The 17,506-nt window shown below is 51.1% G+C and overlaps 1 protein-coding gene across 14 annotated transcripts in view; it reads left to right on the forward strand.

Annotated features, from left to right (window-relative positions):
• The window catches only part of MEGF11 (multiple EGF like domains 11), a 331,126-nt gene that overhangs the window by 102,761 nt on the left and 210,859 nt on the right, over positions 1 to 17,506 (forward strand). For all 14 annotated transcript variants that reach the window (XR_014779613.1, XR_014779614.1, XM_084783853.1 and 11 more), the window contains exons 2-3: positions 9,480 to 9,583; positions 15,007 to 15,108. Coding sequence is in view for 12 of the 14 variants with exons in the window: in XM_084783853.1 (XP_084639979.1) it covers positions 9,486 to 9,583; positions 15,007 to 15,108 (200 nt within the window). In the remaining 2 variants the exon portion in view is untranslated. The remainder of the gene's footprint in view (positions 1 to 9,479; positions 9,584 to 15,006; positions 15,109 to 17,506) is intronic.

Genomic DNA, 17,506 nt, shown 5'->3' on the forward strand with positions numbered 1-17,506 from the left:
ATTAAAGCCTTCATACCACACAGGAAGTGCTTAGTCAGTGAGGAGGCAGCCTGGAGAGTGGAGGAAAACCTTTACAAGTTATATGTCCGACAGCAGTTTAATATCTAGAATTTACAAAGAACTCAAGAAACAGAAAACAGGGCCAGTGAGATGGTTCAGTGGCTCAGAGGTAAAAACGTTTGCTGCATAGGAACTGAGTCCAGTCCCTGGAATCCACAGTGCAAGGAAACAACCCACAGTGTCCTCTGGTCTCTGCAAGCATGTTGTGGCACATATGTGTCCACTCTAACGCTGTCTCTCTGTTTCTCTCTCTGTGTGTACACACTACTAATAATAAAAGAAATGAAAACTAAACAACTTAAACAACCAAACAACCAATCAATAAATGAACCAACAAAGTGAGCTGGGCTTTTACCCCCCCCCCCCTTAAAGATGTTGGGAGGCCCATCCAAGGCCACCCAGTTGGTGAAATGCAGATCTGGAATTGGGGACCCAGGAGCCCCCTGATATTCTGGGCCTTGTGGAGCTGACTGTTGCCTTGGTGATAAAGTGCCCAGCAGGGCTGACCTGGCCAGGCTCTGAGCCAGAATTCGTCAGTATCGGGAACAAAGGGCTGCAATATATTTCTTTAAAAATCCAAATACCTGATTCATGGGTTATCCTGAATAGAGCTGACAAAAATCTACATTAACCATCCGTTTTTCCATTCATCTGATCATTTTGGGTCTTTGAAATAGTTCTTTGAAATGTTCTTAATCACAGCCCAGATATGCTCATGGAGAAGGCTCGGGGGACATCCAATGGAGGCGGCAGGCTCCCCTCAGCTAGATGGCGTCAAGGACCTCCTGGGGAGCTTCATAAAGGGGCCAGTGTCCCCAGGGGTGGCAGTCCCAGGTCTGCTGTGTGGGACAGCTCCATGAGTCAGCTCACATGCACATGGTACTCTGCAGGGATGTGGCGGTGCCGTTTGTGCTGTTTTGTAACCTGTGTTTCCCACATCACAGTACATCAGGGTCATTTTCCAGCCAAGTCAGTCAGTTGAATTATTTTACATATCTTTGCTATCCTAATGCCTGGAGTGATACTGCTAAATGTAGAACACCATCATAACAAAAACGCTTAGAAACCACAAGTCTTTTCTTCTTGCTTCCTCCTCCATGTGATGAGCTTATTTGGTACTGTATATGTCTTCTGGATCTTTCTATATCTCTATATATGCATATATTGTCTTCTTGGGTTTTTTTCCTTCTTTTTTTTTTTTTTTTTTTTGTTTTTTGAAATAGGATTTCTCTGTGTACCTTGGCTGTCTTGAACTAGCTTTGTAATCCAGGCTGGCCTCGAACTCACAGCGATCCACTTGCTTATGCCTCCCCAAGTGCTGGGATTACAAGTGTGCACCACCATGCCTGGCTACCACACACATTTTTCATTGATGTGTTTAACATTTGTACTGTTTTTGTTTTTGTTTTCTTTTTTGGTTTTTTCGAGACAGAGTTTCTCTGTATAGCCTTGGCTGTCCTAGACTCACTTTGTAGACTAGGCCGGCCTCGAACTCACAGCGATCCGCTTGCCTCTGCCTCCCGAGTGCTGGGATTAAAGGCATGTGCCACCATGCCCAGCTCAACATTTGTACTGTTAGTAGGCATGATGCAGGTGACTTTCTGAGGCCCCGGTGGGTGGGTATTTTTGTTGCTTCAGGGCCACATCTCTAAGCCTGGTGGTTTTGACCTGCCTTCAGCCTTGGCTATGGAACACGGATCAGAGCAAAGGTCTCTGGTTTCCCATTGCACTTGCCCCAGGCTTCCTGCAGGGAGAGGCTGTGGTGCTTTGAACCAGCTTCTTCCAGAGGCCCCTGCGTTCCCAGGCACCTGCAGCAGTTGTTTGGGGTTCTGGAGCTGGGCCCAGTGTTACTGTGGCGGAATGGACAGATGAGTGATGAGGCCTGCCCTGGATAGCTGACCAACCCCACATTTACTCACCTGAGGCCAGGTTCTCCAGCAAGAGATTTTTCCTATCCACAATTTTTCTTCTCCTGGTTTCTTAGAAACTCTACAAGGCAAATTAGAGGGCTGCAAGGGTCTCAGAGGTGGAGACTGTGTGTCGGGAGCAAATGAATATTTCATTGACCATCTTGTCTGGATAGAGCACTTCGCCTGCTCTCACTGTGTAGCTTTCAGTGCCCTGTGATGTTAGTCACACAGTCCATGAAAAACATGAAGCCTGCCTTGGGATGTAGTTCGGTTGCTGAAGTGCTTGCCTCACGTGCACAACGCGCGAGGTCCCCTCCCCAGTGCCTCGTAAGCCAGGTGTGGTGGCTCACACCTGTGACCTCAGAGGTGAAGGCAAGAGACTGGAACCTGGAGGTCATCCTCAGCCACATAGAGAGTTTGAGGTCAGCCAGACACCCTGTCCAAAAACTGGAGGCGGTGGGGAGTGAAAGCAGGGGTTTGTCGCTGGGCTTTGTAGGCCTCTGTCTGTCTTAGGATTTGAACCCATCTCTGCTGACTCCTAGTCCTTTACTTGAGCCCCGCAGTCTCCTGGCCACCTGTCCTTGAGGAAATCGCCTCTTACCTTGGGATAGAAGGTGTTTGGCAGCAGATGCTGCTAAGGTTTCCTGGCTAGTTCTGACACCCTGTGGATTGCTGTCCAGGGGGCATAGACATCTTGGAGACACCTGACTTTCTACCGATGAACAAGTCTCCAGGACCCAGCGTCCAGTCTGTACCCCCAGGCCCTTGTGATGGCATCTTGTGGTTTGAGAAAAGTTTTTTTTTCCCCAAGTGGGCAGGAATGGAATTCTGCCCCCTCCCCCCCCAGGGATGACCCCGTTCCCTGGATGTCTGCATTATGCCTGGGAGGTTTTAAAGATGGAGCCAGGATTCCACGCTTGGGCGTGAGGGACTCCCTACAGTTCTGAGAACCCTGCAGCTGGGAGAGCAGCAGACAGAGTGGGCAGGCGTGTGGGGAGCGAGGTGGGGAGCAGCCAGGCTGGCTGAGTGTGCCCTGATTTGCACAGAAATGGAAAGATGGAGATAATTGCTTTGTGAGAAATAGGACAGCCTAAGAACACAGATAAGTTTTCTGCCTTCATCTTTGAGGGGCTGGAGGCCATGGATGTGAGGCTGCCTGCTCAGGAGTGGGGAGCACGGGGCGAGGGGAGTTGGGCAGAGCCCAGAGAAGTTGGAGTTGGGCAGAAGGACAGCACTTTATCAGTTTAGAGATGCCTTCCTCCCAAGCCCTGTGGCTGTGCTATGATGTCTTTCCAGCCTGGCTGGTGTCAGGGCTACTTGCTTTCAGCAGGGCAGCGGGTGAAGGGGACAGGACAGGCTTTGGCTCCTGATGAATGGTCATTGGCAGCCTCCCTAGTGTCATTCTTGAGATTTGCAGTGTGAGGCTTCCTAGGCAAGGGGAAAGCAGAATTTATCATGGTGGTGGAGACCAGCTTCAGAGAAGGATATTTAACATGTCATGGGAGGGGACTGCAAGGCCCTCTAATTTATCCCCGAGGGGCAGGAACCTGCCGGGGCTGCCACATTGGCACTGGCACTCTGTACCCCTGCAGTCAAGGGAATACTCTTTTATTTATTTATTTTCTTCCGAGACAAGGGCTCTCTGTGTTAGCCTTGGCTGTCCTGGACTCATTTTGTAGACCAGGTTGGCCTCAAACTCACAGCCATCCACCTGCCTCTGCCTCCAGAGGGGAATCCTCTTTTGGACATTAGGAGACGTGGATTTATTTTTTATTATTATTTTGTATAGGGAGATTAGAAAACGGTTAACATAAACCCAGCCCCTAGTGGGATAATTAGGGGCAGAAGGCTTCACGGGAAAGACAAGGCCTCTCAGTGTTGGGCTGAGGAGGCTGACTGTGGCCCCTCCTTTCATCTCTCATCTGATCAGACCCCGGCAAGGCTGGTAAACAAAGAGGGGTCTGGGGATGGTGAACCAGCTGAGACAGGGGCAGGGAAGGGGAGAAGGGTGGCTAGACTGGACAATAACCTTGGTGTTGGCCTCCTGTGTGCAAACTTGGCTTTTCTGTTTTATTCAGGAAAAATAACAGAAGTGTGTGTATGTACTATAAATAGAAGACAGAGGTCTCTCTGCCCCCACATGCTGGGAGGGATGTGAGGTGTGTACACAAGCAGTCCCAGCGTCTGCCGCTCCTAGTCCTGAAAGTGCCTTTTCATGGGCCGCTCAGGATGTTATTCGTCCTCAGTCGCAGTGTGAGCTATTGACCAGCCTTCAATGCCTGCCTTGTGTTGCCTCCCTGGGGCAGACAAGTGCCGGTGCTGACAGGGAGGCCCAGACAGAGGGCTCTGAGTCACACTCAGGATGTCACGGGGCCCACTAGATGCGATGCCAACAGATCGGTGTTCCTGTATGGCCGTTCACACAGCTCCACATGCTGTGTGCTCCTCATCCTCATCCTCAGGGGATGAGTGGTGCTTTCTGTCAGGTGAGGTGGGGGTTCTTAAGGGTTGAGGTGAGTGGAGGCAGAGGCTGGCTGTGGAGTCAGTTACATAGTTGACAAAGATGATTTGAGATTCCCCCTCAACGCAGGCAGTGCATCCTGGGAGCAGAAGTGAAGGCAGCAGATGGAAACACCTGCCCCTGGGTGTTCTGCGGGTGTGGGGCAAGGGCAAGGGTGTGTGGAAAGGCAAGTAAGAGTGGGTTTTAAGGCCAGAGAGGATGCAGAGGCTGTGTCTGGGTGGTAGTTACAGAAGAGCAGCTCTGGAGCAGTGACATCTGGAGGGATCCCCAGTGCATGGTCTGTGCTTCCCGGGTCCCATCCAGGACCCGTGACAGGCATCATTAGTCCTCAGGTACCATGTTCTAGCTAACACTGTCTACGTGATGAAGCCCACAATTACTTGAAAAAAGGACTCTCGGTTGAGTAATTATGTTTATCAGGTTCATGTGTAGGGAACCACCTTGGCTTGTAAATGGGTAATGGGGCTCAGTCCGCTGTGGGCGGCACCATCCCCTGAGTAGGTAGTCTTGGGCTGTATATGGAAGCTCATGAGCCTGAGGAAGTCAGCAAGCAGCATTTCTTCAGGAATATAGCCTCCTTTTTTTTTTCTTTTTTCTTTTTCTTTTTTTAAACCTGCCACGACTTTCCTCAATGAAAGGTTGTGCCCTGGAAATGTAGAGCAAAAGTATCTTTTCTCCCCAAGGTACTTTTTTGTTAGAGTGCTTTCAGAAAGCAAACTAGGACATAGGCTCTGCTCACTTACCCGGCTCCGCTAGAGAGATCTCTCCTTAGGTCTTTCAGAGCTTGAGGCTTGTACAGATGCACCACACACCATGACTATTGCAGGGAAAGACATAGCAGGCGGCAGAAAGTAGCCATTCCTGAAAGCCTTTCCCGGAAACGTTTCTGTCACGTTCTCACAGGACTCTTAATGTCCCACATAAGCTGTAAAACACCTTCCAACGTTTCCATTCGGCCATTGCCTGAGCTTCCCCCACTGGTTCCCCTAACCTGGCTGCCACAGCTAGCCTGTATGCCCCAGTGTGCTTCTGCCTCCACTTTCCCACGCTGTATTCACCCCAAGTCTAGTTAACTCCACCAAGGCTTTCCCAGGTCTCCCACTTGCTGCTCTTACTCTTGTTCAGTGGGCCTCGATCATCTTGAGGGGGCTCTATTGGTCTTTAAGACATATGCGGGTACTACAGGGACCTCCTGTAAGCCATGGCAGGGGCGTGGACTGATTAGACCCCAGTGGCAGAGGCGAGTCACACCTCCCGGCCACCCCTCTGGCCCTCCATTCATTCATCAGCCTCCTACACTCTTGAAGCAGGAGGAAGCTACCTGGCTCCTCTCTGTCTGCTTCTTAGCATGCAGAGAGAAGGGACAGAGGGGAGAAGCCAGCTGACTTATTTACATGTCTCTCTCTCTAAAATGATCCTGGGGCATTTTCTTATTTAATTATTAATGCCCCGATGTTGGCTGATATGTTAACCTCTGTCACTCTAAATGGAGTCGCCCAATAACCAAGGTAGCAGGATTGATTCCCCCCCCCTGGTCATCTCATAAGCACATGTCTTTGGTTTGTGCGGTCTCTGAGAGCCCCCAGGAAGTCCCACTAAAGTGACTGGGGAGGAGTTGCCCTCCCACGCCAACAGCTTCTTTCTGGCTGCTATTCTGTCTTCTTAACGGGAGTGTCAGAGACAAGGAGACACAGTTGTTTGAGAGTCAGTCCCTGACGTGGAGGCGTAGGGCTCTCAACCCCACCTATGGCTGCTTACAGCATGTTAGAAAGAAGAAGGAAGCTGCTGGAAAGATAGCAGGGTAGGTAGGGTGACCACACTGGAGCATGGAGCCTCTGCTGTCACCGTCTAGGGCTCCATAGGGACGTTTTCAATGGTCCTGACCTTTGTCAAGCCATACTGGGTAGTAGATGGCATGCGACTGGGCAGAGTTGAAGACAGAAAGCAGGCCAAGGCAGAGGTGGAGCAGGTGTGAAGGATTGTGCGTGTGCGTACGTGTGTGCATATGTGTATGTGCAGGCTCACATACTCATAGGGGTGCAGAGGCCAGATGAGGACATCAGCATTCTGCTCAACCACTCTCCACCTTATCCCCTCTCACTAAATCCAGAGCTAGGGCGGCAGCCAGCAAGCACCAGTGACCCCTCCTGTCTCCACCCCTCACAGTGCAAGGGTTCCTGGTGTGTGCACGGTTGCACCCAGGGCTGGGATCCAAACTCAGGTCCTCATGCTCATGCAGAAAGCATGTTTACTCACTAAGCTGTCTGCTCAGCTTCCTGATTGATTGACTGACTGACTGACTGACTGACTGACTAGCTGGCTGGCTGACTGACTGACTGACTAGCTGGCTGGCTGGTTGATTTTAGCGCTAGCAGTGGAACTCAGGGCCTTGCACACACTATTCAACTGCTGTAGTATTGTGTGTGTGTGTGCGCGCGTGCACACACACACACACACACACACACACACACACACACACACACACACACACCTCAGCCCAGAATGCATCTCAGACTTGGCCAGGTTCTGGGAAACCTTCTGAGTGTTAGAGGTTCTGAGAGGCACTGCCATTTCCCCCTAATCCTGGACATCCCTCCCTCTACCTCCACCAGAATTGGCCAAGGCCCTGAATAAAGATTTCATGTCTAAGGGCTCAGACTGTCAGTCTAAATACCACTTTCCCCACTCCACCCAGTCCCCTCTTCTAGCGTGCTCGCCCATTAGCCAGCCACCGCCCTCTCTGCCATGGTCCGTCTCCTGTGATCTCTGCCAGTAAGAGGTAAACTGCTCTGCTCAGCTCCGACTCAGCAAGAAAAGCTCTAGTGAAGACTTTAGTTGTTGCTGCAGCTACTGCCATTCTGGTGAGACAGGGTTTCTCTGTATAGCCCTGGCTGTCCTGGGAATTTCTCTGAGCTCTACCTGACTCTGCCTCCCAAGTGCTCGGATGAAAGGCATGCACTGCCACACCTGGCTGAGTGAGTGCTTCTAAAGAGCTTGCCCATGATGGCTCTGATCCAAGTATGCATCCTTGTAGCCACCAAGGGTCCACAGGAACCAGAGGCCCCATCTCCTCTTATCGTGTGGCCCAGTCCTTTAATATTCAAAGCCTACTGCAGTTAAAGCTGCCATCTCAGGTCCTTTGGAGAGAGAAGCTGAAGATAACAGGCCCTACCCAAGCGTGTGTCAGGGCCACACAGGAAACAGGATAAGACACTCTCTGCAATGGACACTCAAGACTCGCCTACTTTCCTGCGTTCTGTGTGTTCCTCTCGTTCCTTCCAGAGATGCCTGGCCAGCCCAGACCTCCATAGAAAAGATGTTTCATCCCCTCCCGACTTTCCCCAGCACTAGGCGCTCTGTTCTGAAATCTACTTGAATCTTGTAGTCAGAGCCAAGTGGTAGGATGGGTGGCCAACACTGGCCGCAGCCTCAAGCTATGCTGTGTGGACCCTAGCTTGTGTGCGTCAGTTGCTGGGCCTCTGCTGCTAGACTCGGGAGGGGAAGACGGTGGGACCAGGGGAGAATTTGGACTCTGCCAAGTTAGCGGAGCTGTGGATTCACTCTTCCTTTGCCCCCAGGCATCTGTAGGAGCCCCTGATCTCCAGCTAAATTTGCACTGAGCTGGGTGATTTCCAGAATGTATGTAGAAAGTACAACCTCATTAGTCATTAATTTAGACCCCATGGTTACACGGAGTGTGTGATGATTTGCTTGTTGCTGAGGGAGCTGCTTAGGAATTTAACAAGGAAATGAGTGAGGTGGGAAGCAGAGTGGTGAAGCTTCTAGGAGAAAGGGGGGAGGGGCTGCAGGGAGTTTCGTATCTGGAGATGGGTGCAAATATATGCCATTCTTGTTCATCTTCCAAGGAGGATGAATGGTCCTCATCTGAAAACTTAGGACCCGTGGGCTAGACAGCCAACCGTTTCGAATCTGGTAACTGATTTCCAATGTCAAAATGTTTTCCAGAACACTCTTAGCTCTGCCTAATGGAAAGTGTATTTCTTTTAGTGTCAATAGTCGAAAAGAAAAGCTACTCTGGAGTCATTAAAACCTTTAAACAAATCACAATTGCACCTCTTCCATGAGTCATGGTGTTGGGTCAGCTCACCAAGGATGCTGGGACTCATGAGGTCCAGCTCCACAGGACGTGTTCCTCACTGCCCTCTGTCCCCTGAGGCTGTAGTGTAGGGTCCTAAGGTCTTGGAGAGTAAGGTCAGGGGCCACACAGCCACCCCAACATGGCTCACTCTCCACGACCCATAAGCAGCTGTGTGTTGGGGCTCTCTCATTTAGGGAACAAGGTAGTTGGTACTGTGTAGTTGTATTAAATACTCGATGTACGTGGGTACTTGGGAATGGGGCTGGTGCTTGCTAACCTGGGCACATTGCTTCCTTAAAGCTGGTTATCCAACTGTCTCGGCCCCTTATTTCACAGCAGGGGTGATATTTGGTGACATAGGGTACTGATATCCTATAGGAGGAAAGAGAAGCAGGGGCCCAGCGTTGTAGGTGTCTGTCTCGGCTCAGTTCCCCTGTGGACCACACAGCCAGCTTGCTTTTCTTCCTTGGCACAGGAGGAGTAGGAGGTGATGGGATGACCCAGCCTCATCAGAGAGGAGGAGGAGGAGGGAGAGGGAAGAGCCTTGACTCTACAATGGCCAGATCTAGGTTTCTGTATCAAAGATAGACTTGGAGGATGGAGTGGTTACACTGAATACTGAGAAGCTTTAGCCAACGTATTGCGTGTGGGCCTCCTGCTAAGGAGATCTTAAGCCATGACTCAGACTCTTCAGTTACTCAGGGCTGTTGACGTGTTAGTCAACGCTGTAAGTGTGAAATATCCAGTGTTTGCTGCTGTGTGGCAGCTGTGGGAAACGCCGTCTGTTTAGCGCCTATTCCGCCACTCTGAGGGAGGACCAAGTCTTAGCACCAAACAGACGCGGTAATCAAAGTCTGAGTCAGCCCCTCTCTTCTCTGTTCTCACACAGGGCCTGATGGCGCCGTCCACAGCGGGCCTCCTTGTTGCCTCCCTTCTGCAAGCTGCCCTCACTCTGAACCCCGAGGACCCCAATGTGTGTAGCCACTGGGAGAGGTAAGGTGGGCAACTCAGAACCTTCACTCCCTGGAGGGCTCACTTTGGCCATGACCCTCCAGAGAAACGCCAGAGTCAGAAGAGGCAGCGGCTGGCTGTGGATGGCCTGATGTCCAACACAGTGAGGCAGGACAGGGCAGCTCAAACTGAAGTGTAGGGTAAAGCAGTGTGAACTCCTGAGACCCAGGGCCATAGGAGCATGCTAACTTCAGGTGTCAGCATCCTGTTGGCCTATCCTAGCCTTCCTCCTTTGTATCTCCACCCTGTATCAAAGACTTTTCTCATTGCATGACAAAATAGCTAACAAATACAGCTGAAGACAGGAAGGGCTATTTTGGCTCACAGCTTGCAGTGCATCATAACAAGGAAAGCCGGGTTGCAGGAGTGGGAGGCAGCTGGCCACGTGCAGAAAGCAGAGGTGTAAGTGGCTCGGCTCCCAGCCCAGGACCCCAGCCCACAGAATGAAGTTGCCCACCTTCAGGCAGAGTCTTTCAACCTCAGTTGACCCAGTCTAGAGTTCCTCCACAGAGGTTTGCCTTCTAGGCGACTCTAGATCTGGTCACACCCAGCTTTACATACCCACTTACAGATGGGGGAGTGAAGACCTGGAGAGTCCAATCACTGTGTCCAGCCAGTGTGGTGACAAGAGTGAGGAGGTACGGATTGGCCCTAGGTGTCTTGATCTTGGACTCCGGGATGTCTGTCATAGTCTCCGCTGACTGGCAGCCATGGCAGAGAGGACGAATGGGCCGTGGCCTGCCGTGGGAAAGATGAGAAGGCCTCTTCTGTTCCTGGTCTGACAGGACCAGGAGGCTAGCTCGGACACATCAGAGGACCTGCCACCTCCTGGCTGTAGCAGCAAGTCCTAGAGTCTAGGCTAGGTCCCTGCAGATGGTCTGACTTTGAGGCACAAGGTTAAAGTATTGATTTTGGTGAACAGAAAGACAGTGACCAGAGACCCAATCAGGAAAAACCGAATTAAACCCTGGGATTGATTGGCCGTGCTGACCAGGATGACTCTGCCACTTAGGCACTAATAAATCAAATGAATAAAATTAAGATGAAGACCCAATGGGGGAAATGGATGGTGGAAGAGGGAAAGGAAGATGAGAGAGACCATGAGGATGGATGGCCAGCCCCCTGGGCAGAGAGGAACATCACACTGAAAGAAGGCCATGCAGGGGTAGCCTAGACACTTGTGGGCCAAGGGGACTAGTTAGAGGCAGAGGGACACCACCCACTCCGATGTCTTGTCTGCTGACTGGACATCCCATCCAGAATTGTGGTGACATCAAGTCTAAAGCAAAGGATATTTCTGTGGTACCCTGGGAAGAATGTAAAAACGTCTGTGAAGACTTCAGGGTGCCCCAACCTAGATTTTTTCTATTTGCTAGCTGTGTTTCTTGGGGGAGTCTCTGCTCTACTGTGAGCCTATGGCCAGATCCATCCATCAAGGAAAATAAACACCCTCACCTCACAGGCTTGTGGGAAGAGCAAGGGAGGCGCCAGTTTCACGAATGTACTTTGTAGTCTTTGCCTTCATATTGGCAGCTCTGGCTCAGGGCGGGATTATTATCAGCCAGGGTACACAATAGACTTACTGGGGGTGTAACTGGAGGCTACAGAGCCCAGCCCAGAGGCTCGGATGCAGTCAGCATTTTTCACCTTTCCCCCTTTTCCTCCTGGTTGATGAATCTAACCATTGTCTCCCAGTGTTCAGGGAGCCTCCTTGGTAGTTAGAACGCCTCATTAGTCTCTGACTTGGGGCCTCCGTTCTCAGATAAGCCTGTCCATCATCCACCAGATAAAACTAATGCAATAGCCAGGTTCTAGGGTTCCCACTGCCTCTCTGGCCATCTGTGTCTTCTCCCAAGGCGCTCTCCCTCTCCCTCTCTCTCTCTCTCTCTCTCTCTCTCTCTCTCTCTCTCTCTCTCTAAGAGAGCCACCCTTTATGATAAGACCCATAATGAATCTATCCAAATTTAAAACCAAACTCTACTAGTCTTACCTGCCCAATATGATGACCAAAGTTGGAATGTGAGAATATCAGGAGTGAGCTGACTCTTTAGTGGCTGTGGCTCTCAGCTCAGGTCACAGCCTGCATGAGAGAACAGGGAGCCACCCAGGAGTGACACTCCTTTGTAGCCAGGCTCCCTTGATACCGTGTTTAGATGTATCTAGTCTGTGCCATTCCAGAGAGCACTTGGGGGGATAATTTGCCAGCTGGATTAGCACCTCTGGAGGCCTCCTCATTAATTATGTCCCTCTACCACAAAAACCAGGGTACAGGGCCTGCCCTGAGCTGGGAAGCCTGGCGCTACAAGATGGATCAGCCCTCATTAGCATGTTGGCAAATGAGCAGTGTTAAACTACCCGGCCGTGAAAGCAGGGCACACACTTCAGGTTGGAGACTTGGCGCTGGTACGAGACCCTCTAGCTGGCCTCTCTCAGCTTACACATCTTCCAAAGCTAGGTCCAGCCCCATGACATCAATAGCCCCTACCTTTAGGACTGGGTCCTTTGCCTCAGTTGGTGCTAGGACAAGAAGTTGAACCACCAAGTGCTCAGCAAAGGTGAGGTGTTTATTCTGTAACAGGACTTGCTCCCTGCCCCCAACATGGTAAGGAGGAAGAACTGTTCCTTGCCTAGCACAGGGGGAAAAAACATTGCCTGTCATACTGACGAAGGCTAGCATCTATTAAGTACTTACTATGTACTCAGTAAGCATTTTAAGTGTTTTCTTTTTCTTTTCCCTCCACACATTGTCCTTTAATTCTCACAGTAATCCATGAAGTTCCTCATATTTGTCATAGATTTTTCAAGTGAGGACACGGAGGCTCATGGGAGTTCAATGACATGTTTAAGGACACGCGCGTGAGCGATAGGCTCCACACAGGCCTCCAGGCCCGGGCTCTGACTCATTCATTCCCCTTTCAAGAGACAGCCTTGCAAAATGCAGTGTGGTACTGTGACATTTCAGCTGAAGGCCTGTGGGAAGCAGGGCTGGGTCCTGACCTGCCTCTGTTTGTCCTAGGTCTTGTCAATGGATCGGGGTTTGGTCCATATCTGCATATACTTATTTGCATATACACATCTGGATGATGTGTCTGGGGCACATCTCCCAGTAGCCCACATTCAGGCGTGCCTTAACCATCCTCGGTGTCAGACAGAACTCCCTACTTGTGTGGGTCTCTGAGCACTGTGGACCATTCCTGTCCTCCTTGCAGGACTCTAGGCCTTTTGCCTTGCAGGCAGCAGGGAGCAAGACTGTGGCCCCACAGCACCCAGCCCCCTTGCAAATGAACCAACAGTTTCCTCAGGCGAAGCAGATGGGCTTTTACAGCCTGGGCCCGGCCATCTGGCCCAGGTCAGTGAGCCTTCTGGGGAAAACACAGCATACCAGTCTACATGGCAATTAATTCCTGACACGCTCTCCAGCCTGCCCAGGAGGTGTGTGCCACGCATCAGCAGCCAGGCATCAGTAGTGTCACTTCACGTCACCTGGCCTGGGTGACAAAGGAAAAGCCTGCTTTGGTGAAGCCCAGAACAGCTTTTCTGTGGCATCCACCTGCTGGTCTAGGTTACAACTAATAGGCAGGATGACAGTGACTCCTTCCACAGGGAGGTCTGGAGACACATCCTCTATGAAACCCCAGCTATGCTGGAGAAGGAATAGACCAGAAGGCCACTGGGAAAACTGGGGAAGTTACTTAGGCTTCCGATGCCGTTTCCTTATCTGCAAAGAGAGATTAGTTCTTTTTTCTACTTCTTAAGAGTGTCTGGGAAGAGTCAGTTCGTCAGGTGTTGGCCTAGAAAACATGAGGCCCTGCATTTGATCTCCCGGAACCCACTTTAAACAAGCAAGCAAGCAAGCAAGCAAGCAAGCAAACAAACAGGCCGGACAAGGTGATGAGCGTTTGTGATCCCAGAACGGAGGAAGACAGAGGCAGGTGGATCCCTGGGACTCACGGCAGCCACCTTAGTCTAGTTGGCAAGTTCCCAGCCAATAAGTGTCCCTGTCACATAAATCAAGGTGGCAGGCACCTGAGGGGCAACTGCCAGGGTGGTCCTCAGGCCTCCACTCACATGCACACAAACGAGTACACCTTTATATACACGCGCCCTTTACACAAAGGGTTTGATAAAGGGCGCTCAGTTAATATCAGCAGCTGTTGAGACCGGCTGTGGAGCTGGGCAAGCTGCCTCTCCCAGCCTCAGTTTCTTCATGTGATTAGGCTACTTATTCAGTTGCTTTAAAAACCATCTCCATCTTAAAGGCCATAAGGACCAGGTGTGGTGGCACACACCTTTAATGCCAGCACTTAAGAGGCAGGGGCAGGGGCAGGGGCAGGGGCAGGGGCAGGGGCAGGGGCAGGGGCAGGGGCAGGGGCAGGGGCAGGCAGATCTCTGTGATTTCAAGGTTTACAGACCGAGTTTCAGGACAGCCAGGGTGACACAGAGAAACACTGTATCAAACAAAACAAAACAAAACAAAACAAAACAAAAACAAAAAACCCATAAAGATTCTATTTTAGAGAGAGGGTCTTGTATGTTGCCCAGGCTCCTCCCGGACTCAATAAATCCTCTAACCTCCAAGCCTGAGGCCATATGGCATGTACCAACACATCTGGAAGATATAAAATGTTTTTAAAATTTATTATAATTTAGTCATATTACATCCCAATTGTTATCCCCTCACTTGTATCTTCCCGTTCCCACCCTCCCTCTCTCTTCTGCCCTATTCCCCTCCCCTAGACCTCTGACAATAAAATGCTTTTGACTTGTCGAATCTGCCTTCTAGAACCATACAGACTAAACCAAACCTTCCTCCATTATCTGATAAGTAAAGTAGAATTCAAGAAAAATTACCTGGGTCAAAAGTTAATAAGGACATAGTCTAGTTTCTTTTCCTATTATAGTAATAAAATATTCAGACAAAAGTAACTTATGGGAGGAAGGATTTATGTTGGCTCACAGTCTGCCCGCTAGTCCTGTGGTGGGGAAGTCACAGCAGGAGCTGATCACATTCTGTCCACAGTCAGGAAGAGGAGGGCAGAGACTGCATGCTGCTGCTGCTGCTTTTTATACAATTCAGGATCCCCAGCCCAGGGAATTGTTCCACCCACAGTGGGCGGAACTTCCCCCTCAATTAACTTGATCAACATACTGGGTGCCCTGTGTGGGTGCTCAGAGGCACATCCTCCAGCTAATTCTGTCAGGTTGACAGTTAACCCTAACCAGCACAGGTGTGGCCTAGCTGAGATCCAAGGCGGGAGTCTGGGAGCCGGGAGGGGAGGTCAGAGGTCAGAGCTGGGTCCTGGTCTTAGGACTGTGGGCTGGGCAAGTCTGAGGGGGGAGGTGTGTCCTGGTATGGGTTTGGCCTTTGCTGATCATGGCTTCCATCTCTCTTGTCTGGTCCTCAGCTATGCCGTGACTGTGCAGGAGTCTTACGCACACCCCTTTGATCAGATCTACTACACACGGTGTGCAGATATCCTCAACTGGTTCAAGTGCACCCGGCACCGGTAAGCACTCCCCAGAGGACTAGAGGGAGGATGGGTGCCCGATGGCGTGCCGGGAACTCTCTAATGCTGGCAGTCTGAGACACTGAGCTGCCTTCTTCTGGCTGGGAGTGACGGACTTCATGACCTGTGGGCAGGGCACCCTCAACCAGCAACATGGAAAGTTGATGGATGAGCACCCCAACTCTGTGTCTCTACCTCATTGGTCCTAGTGGAGAGAGCCGAGCTGTGTACAGCAGTCACCACGTAGTAGTGGCACACCCTATACTGGCTGCTTGACGCTCCCTTCTGACCTCTCTGAGTTTTGCTAGTGTTGCTTGCCCGTGGCCCTAGCCAGAGGCAGAGGCAGCAGTTGACACTGGTCTTGCCCTGACCCCGTGTATTCTAGAGCCAGCACTGACTTTGTTCCAAAGTGTGGCTCCATTGTCTCGGGAGCCTATACAGCCTTCCATCACCCTGGGGCTGCGTGAGCGAGAGGCTGCTTATTACAACAGGCTGTGTTCCTGGAACGTGAATGATTTTGCTAAATTACTGAGTCTCCATGGAGCTTTCCTGATGACCCGGAGTGTGCATGCTGACAGCGGCCCCATCAGTCTGCAGGATGTAGTAGCTTGGTCCAGCATCCTCCCCAGAGCAGCCTGGCCCCAGGCCCCAACTGTCCTGCTCCCTACTCTGAGAGTACACAGGCTGGAGACCCAGCAGCAAAGGTGGCTCCTCACCAGGGAGGCACCAGTGTGCAGGATTTGCCTCCTCACTTGAAGACTTGGGGTTCATCTCATGTGGCAGGGCAAATGGCCCAGTGACTTCCGTGTCAACTCTGAATCCTTCTTTATCTGAGAGCTGCATATGTATGCACGTATATGCGTGCACACATACACAAACACACACACACACACACACACACACACATACACACACACCCCTCCTGACCCAGGACTGCCTTCTTGTGTCGGGGAAGCAGCTTCCTGTGAGGCCAGCTTACCCATTACAGGCTTTTGACAAAGTAGAGTGACCTTAGCTCAATACATTCCCAAATATCACAGATTTCCCATGAGCCCCTCAGTGTCGTTTGTCACGAGGTGAGAATTTTTAAAGATTTGGGAGGGCTGTCCAGGCTGTGGCTCAAGGAACAGCCTCCCAACCCGGCCTGGGCTTCTGTGTGAAGCAGGCTGAAAGGACTCTGACCCTCTGCTCTCCATAGAGGAAGAGACTAGGGCAGCCCCTAGGTGCGATGGGGAAATAGAAAGAGCTCTGCCTTCAGGATGCTGGCCATTTCTTCTCCTGTCTCTAATGGCCATTTTGAATCTCCTGCACTGACTGCGGCAGGGGGCTTTGCTTATCAATGCCCCATTGTGCCTTCTTCCTAAGGAGTCAGTCCAATCCACACACCAGCCCCCTCCTGCCTTATCTCTCAGTTACACTCTGAAAGGCCAGAGAGCCCTCAGAGAGAGCTGGTGGCTCTGCAATATGAGTGAACTGGGTTTGAATCCTGCTTCTCAGGGTAATGTATTTTTTTTTATTAGCCTATATGAATTGTACAAAATAACAGGTCTTATTATGACATTTTCATATGGGAGTGTAATATACCTTGATCATAGTCCGTCTCCCCTCCCCCCACCTCTCGTTTCCTTTTCTCGTGTGACCCTGACATTTATTAGCTGTGTGACCGAAAGCAAGTCATTAACCTATCTGAGTATCCATTCCTCATCCATAAAACAAAGAGGGTGGGGGTGGGTGGGGAACATAAAATAAGAACGAAAGCTCTAAAAGACAAATGAAAGAAATGGGATTAATGGAGCGTGGTGATGGGGCGGGACGATGGTCCCTCACTCAGGAGGCTACTGGGAGCATCTCGCGTATAAATCTCTGGCCCAGACCCAAGTCCCAAAAATTGTGCCTCCGTAAGGTAAGGACTAGAACCCAGGTCTCTCTCTGGCTCTCAGTGCCCCACAGGACTCCAGCAGCTTCTGCCTGAGGGCGTGGTGAGAGCCTCCCAGGGAACAGCACGCCCTCTGCAGGAGGCCTGAGGAAGTTCATGTGGACTACCGCAGTCAGACCAGGGAGTCCACTTGCAGCCTCTCCTACTGAGGCACAGGCTGGCAGCGGCACAAAAGCTGTCAGAACTCAATTCCTGCCCAGGTCCCCAGGGTTTCCCTGAGTCCAGGACCTGGTGTTTTTAAGGACCCTAGAGAAGCCCACCCCTGTGGCCCATCACAATGTCACCCTAACAGCTTTCTCGGCAGCCCCTGTGTCTGGAGGAGACTGGGAAGTCAGCAGGTTTCCCCAGCACCGCTTGGGTAATACATTCTGCACCACGGCGGCCCACATCCCACCATCGATTTTTCTTTATTGCGTTCTTTCATATTCGAAGCCGCCATGCATTTTAAAGTAATTATTGAAT

This window comes from Acomys minous, assembly GCF_964271855.1.
Source record: "Acomys minous genome assembly, chromosome: 5".
NCBI lineage: Eukaryota > Metazoa > Chordata > Mammalia > Rodentia > Muridae > Acomys > Acomys minous.